This window comes from Saimiri boliviensis, chromosome 6, assembly GCF_048565385.1.
Source record: "Saimiri boliviensis isolate mSaiBol1 chromosome 6, mSaiBol1.pri, whole genome shotgun sequence".
NCBI lineage: Eukaryota > Metazoa > Chordata > Mammalia > Primates > Cebidae > Saimiri > Saimiri boliviensis.
In genome coordinates, this window is record NC_133454.1 from 115,979,726 (window position 1) to 115,984,926 (window position 5,201).

Sequence of the window (5,201 nt, forward strand, 5' to 3'; positions counted from 1 at the left end):
TCATTATGCTGCATTTGGGTATCCAGTTTTCCCAGCACCATTATTGAAGAGACTGTTCTTTCCTTATTGTGTGTTCATGGAATTTCTGTCAAAATCAATTGACTGTAAATGTGTGTATTTATTTCTGGGCTCTCTATTCCATTGGTCCATGTGTCTTGTCTTTATGTTAGTACCATGCTATTTTGATGACTACAAATTAGTAGTAGATTTTTGAAATCACATAGTGTGATGCTCCCCATCTTGTTTATAATTATTTAGGTCTTCTGGGTCTTTTAAGATTCTATATGAATTTTAAGATTTCTTTCTATGTTCATGAAAAATGTCATTAGACTTTTGATAGAAATTTAATTGACTCTGCAGATTGCTTTGGATAGCATGAACATTTTAACAATATTAATTCTTCCAGTCCATGAACATGGAACATCTTTCAATTTACTAATGTCTTTTTCAATGTATTTTACCAATATTTGATAATTTTTCATGTACACATCTTTCAACTCTTTGGTTAAATTTATTTCAATTGTTATTATTTTTCATAGTGATTCTAAACAATTGTTTTCCTGACTTTTTTGATAGTTTATTATTAGTATATAGAAATACTACTAATTTTTGTATGGTAATTTTGGATATTATAACTTTACCAAATTTGTTTATTAGTTCTAACAGCCTTTTTCTTTTTTTTTTGGCAGAGGTTGTGGGGAGAGAGACTTTAGCATTCCTGTATATAAGATCATACATCTATAAACAGAGACAATTTAAATTCTTCCTTTCTACTTTGGATTACTTGTATTTCATTTCATTGCTTAATTACTTGGGGTAAGACTTCCAGTATGATGTTGAGTAGAAGTGGCAAGAGTAGAAATTCTCATCTTATTCCCAATCTTAGAGGAAAAGCTTTCAACTTTTCACCATTGAATCTGATGTTAGCTGTGGGCTTGTCACGTATGGTCTTTATTGTGTTGAGAGTTACATTCCTTCTGCAACTAACTTGTTGAGAGTTTTTATCATAAAAAGATGTTGAATTTTCTCAGTTTTTCTTCACCCATTGAGATGATAATTTTTTTTTGGTCTTAATTCTGTTAATGTAGTATTTACATACGTTGAACCATCCTTGTATCTTAGGGATAAATCCCACTTGATTAAGGCAGATGATTTTTTTAATGTGCTGTTGAATTTGGTTTGCTGGGGTTTTGTTAAGGAATTTTACATCTATGTGCATCAGGGATATTGACCTGTAGACTTCTTTTCTAGTGTCCGAGTGTGGCTTTGGTATAAGGGTAATGTTGGCTTCATAAAATGAGTTTGGAAATATTCCCTCCTCTTCATTTTGTTTCAGAAGAGTTTGAGAAGGATTGGTGTTAGTTCTTTAAATATTTAGTAGAGTTTAGTAGTAATCAGTTCCTGGGATTTCCTTTGATGGAAAACTTTAATTACTTATTCAGTCTCTTTGCTCATTATTAGTTTGGTCATATATTCTATTTCTTCATGATTCAGTCTTGTTAGACTGAATGTGGCCAGGAGCTTATTTCATCTGGGTTATTCATTTTGTAGGTCTATGATTATTCATAGTAGTCTTTTGTGATTCTTCATATTTCTGTGGTATGAATTGTAACGTCTCTTCTTTCATTTCTCATTTTATTTATGTCTCTCTTTTTTATTTGGTTTTTAAAGTAATTTCACTATCTGTTAAATTCCTTGTTTTGGTTGTTTATTGTCATCCTAACTTTAAAAAAATGATTTCTCTCTATTTTCCTTTGCTTTGTGAAGCTTTAAAAGCAGTTATGTTGAATTATTTTTGAGACTGTTTACATACCTCCATTTCTTTGGGGTCAGCAACTTGGAAATTACTGTGTTCTTTTGGAGGTATGATTCCTTGGTTTTTCATTGTTTCTTGTTACCCTCTTGTTGATATCTGCACATTTGGTGGAGCAGTCATCCCTTGCAAATTTCATTGGCTAGTTTCAGTGTGGAAAGATTTTCTTTTATGGAGCATGATGGTGCTTTGTAATCTTTGTGGCCCAGACTGCCACAAGGATTAAATGGGATGGATTGGGTAGGTGGGATGGATAGGTTTTGGCACCAGTGGGATGCAGATGTATAGTGTTTGTGTGGCCCTGTTAGCTGAAGTCAGTGGTGACACAGGTTTCAGGGATCCTCAGTGGCCAATGATGTGGATGTTTGTAGTGGCAGCAAGGGTTGTTGGGTTTGTTGCCGGTGGTGGCTGCTAGGATCTTCTCAATTTATTCTCCTACTGGGGAAGTTGTGGCTTAGAGAATCCTATTTAACATGGGTCTGTCTTGTGTGCTTCCTCTCGGTGTTGATGGCACAAGTGTATTATGGGTGGCACCTAGTGTGCAGCCATGTAACTGAAGCCTGGAGCATGGGCACATATGAAGGAACTATGACTCTGGGATCCAGAATGATAATGACACTGGTGCTTAGGATGAAGGCCCTCCTGCCACCACATAGGTTACAGTGCTAGAGGTGTGAATGCTTTGAAGCAGCCAGGGAGTCAAGAATGGGAGCATAGACATATACAGAGTTATAATGGCTATAAGTTGGGGTGGGGACTAACTCTCTGTGGAGGATGAACTGGTGCCCAAAGTGTGGGCATGCTCAGACAGACCTTGGCTCCAGGGCCCGGCGTGTAAACTAGCTTGCTGTAATGATGGTCCAGTGTCTGATACATGGGTGGGTGCAGGGCAGTCACAGACCCTGGGTCTGAGTGTAAGCCCTCAAGGAGAAGCTGCATTTTGGGGTTTGTATGGTGTTAGGTGGCGGCTTCTTTTCCAAAGCAGCTTAATAGTATCTGCTTCTTGCAGGTGGATGGAGTATGGTTGTGTCTCCCTTTCTAAGATTTCCTGGTGGGAATGGCTTTTGGTTATCTCAGTGGCATAAATGCCATGTTCTCTGCAAAGCAGGGATCATGGTAGTTACCACCACATGGCTGATCTAATTGTCTCAACCTTTCCTCTTTGTTCCTAACCATCTCCTGGCATCTCAAGTATGCAGATATCACCAACAATCCTCTGTGTGTGGTTATTCTCCATGTTCTTGCTCCTCTGTATTGCTGCAGATTCTTTAATGGGCCCTTGAGCCCTCTCAGAGCTATTTTGGTTTGTGGATGGCTGTATATATACTATACAAATAATATATATTATAAGTAATATAAATACATATAAAATATATATTATAAATAAATATATATAATAAATAAATAAATATATATAAATATATAATATATATTATAACTTATAAATAACATATTATATATAACATATAAAATATATAAGTAATTATATAATTATATATAAAATTATAATATATATTACATATAAATATATAAAATTATAATATATAAATAATATATATATTATGTATATATTTGGTCATGGGGATGAAAATTAGTGTCTTTCTTACTCCATAACCTTGGTGGTATCTCAGAAAGCTTTCTTATATCACATAATTTATGTCTTTGCAGAGCCAGCCAGCCACTTTGTTGGTCTCGGGGCAGATAATACATGGGTGTCAGGAGCAACGTGACTGAGTTTATTTTATTTGGCCTTTTTCAGAGCAGAGAGATGCAGCATGCATGCTTTGTGATATTCTTCCTCTTTCATGTGCTCACTGTCCTGGGGAATCTTCTGGTCATCACCACCATCAATTCCAGCAAGACCCTGAAGTCTCCCATGTATTTCTTCCTGAGCCATTTGTCTTTTGCTGACATATGTTATCCATCCGCTACCATACCCAAGATGATTGCTGACACTTTTGTGGAGCATAAGATCATCTCCTTCAATGGCTGCATGACCCAGCTCTTTTCTGCCCACTTCTTTGGTGGCACTGAGATCTTCCTCCTTACAGCCATGGCCTATGACCGCTATGTGGCCATCTGCAGGCCCCTGCACTACACAACTATCATGAATCGTCAGAAGTGTGGCCTGCTAGCTGGGGCCTCCTGGTTAGCTGGCTTCCTGCATTCCATCCTGCAGACCCTCCTCACGGTTCAGCTGCCTTTTTGTGGGCCCAATGAGATAGACAACTTCTTCTGTGATGTTCATCCCCTGCTCAAGTTGGCCTGTGCAGACACCTACATGGTGGGTCTCATTGTGGTGGCCAACAGTGGCATGATTTCCTTAGTCTCTTTCTTCATCCTTATCATTTCCTATGTTGTCATCTTACTTAACCTACGAAGCCAGTCATCTGAGGGCCGGCGTAAGGCTCTCTCCACATGTGGCTCACACGTAATCACTGTCCTTTTGGTTCTTGTGCCCCCTATGTTCATGTACATTCGTCCGTCTACCACCCTGGCTGCTGACAAACTTATCATCCTCTTTAACATTGTGATGCCGCCTTTGCTGAACCCTTTGATCTATACGCTAAGGAACAACAAAGTGACAAATGCCATGAGGAAGCTGTTTAGGGTCAAGAGGAGCTTAGGGGAGAAGTGACACTCCAGAGAATCTTAGTCCAGCCAGGAAATTGGAACACTTTCCACCTTGTAGCATCTAAAATAGACTTTGTATTTCCAGTGTGATGTTTGCAATGGAAACTGTCCTCCTAGCTCTTGTTGTTATAATAATCCCACATGTTCTTTCAATCCTTTATTCATTAAATATGTATTGAATGTTTATAGTGAGTGAGAACACAAATAAAGGTAAGACATAATCTTTCCCTCAAGGAGAGTACAGTCCAGGAGGCTCTTGGTGTGATATTTAAGAGCTCATTCAGGAAACCTGTGAGGGCCTGTGAATGAGGGAGTGTCTTGAAAGTCCAGGTATCTCACTGATAAATGAATAAAATCACTACATAATCCCTTTGTGTTGGCTAACACAGTGCTCAATGAAATTCATTCTTTTAAGAATAAAAAGCCACTTTACTCTTAACCCTTCATGCTCTCAGCAGGCAGATAAAAAAATAAATAATGCAGAGAGGTTAAGGGATTTACTCAAAGTTGCACTTTAACTCCAGAGCATGGTGAGGGCTAGAATACATGTCCCTAAGTTAGCTTTCAGGGCTTTTCTCACCTTAGGATCTCTTGATAAAGTGTGACCAAATGGACACCAAGCAGGAATGACCAGGAACTTCTGAAGGACCAAGGAATGACAGAGATGATGACTTGGGATGATGAAGAGAAGAGCCGGGAAGAACACGTTGTCAACGCTTCTTTCGGTGGTGCTGATTTTTCTCTCCAGCAAAAC

General features: G+C 38.3%; 1 protein-coding gene across 1 annotated transcript; it reads left to right on the forward strand.

Annotated features, from left to right (window-relative positions):
* Nucleotides 1-3,521: 3,521 nt before the first annotated feature.
* On the forward strand, nt 3,522-4,451 carry OR4S1 (olfactory receptor family 4 subfamily S member 1). The gene has a single exon (XM_003920076.1). The coding sequence runs from the start codon at nt 3,522-3,524 to the stop codon at nt 4,449-4,451; it is 930 nt and encodes a 309-aa protein (XP_003920125.1).
* The last annotated feature ends 750 nt before the right edge of the window (nt 4,452-5,201 follow it).

Bases quoted from the DNA above. Each gene is read 5' to 3' on its own strand.
- OR4S1 (XM_003920076.1), top strand. From the start codon at position 3,522: ATGGGTGTCAGGAGCAACGTGACTGAGTTTATTTTATTTGGCCTTTTT.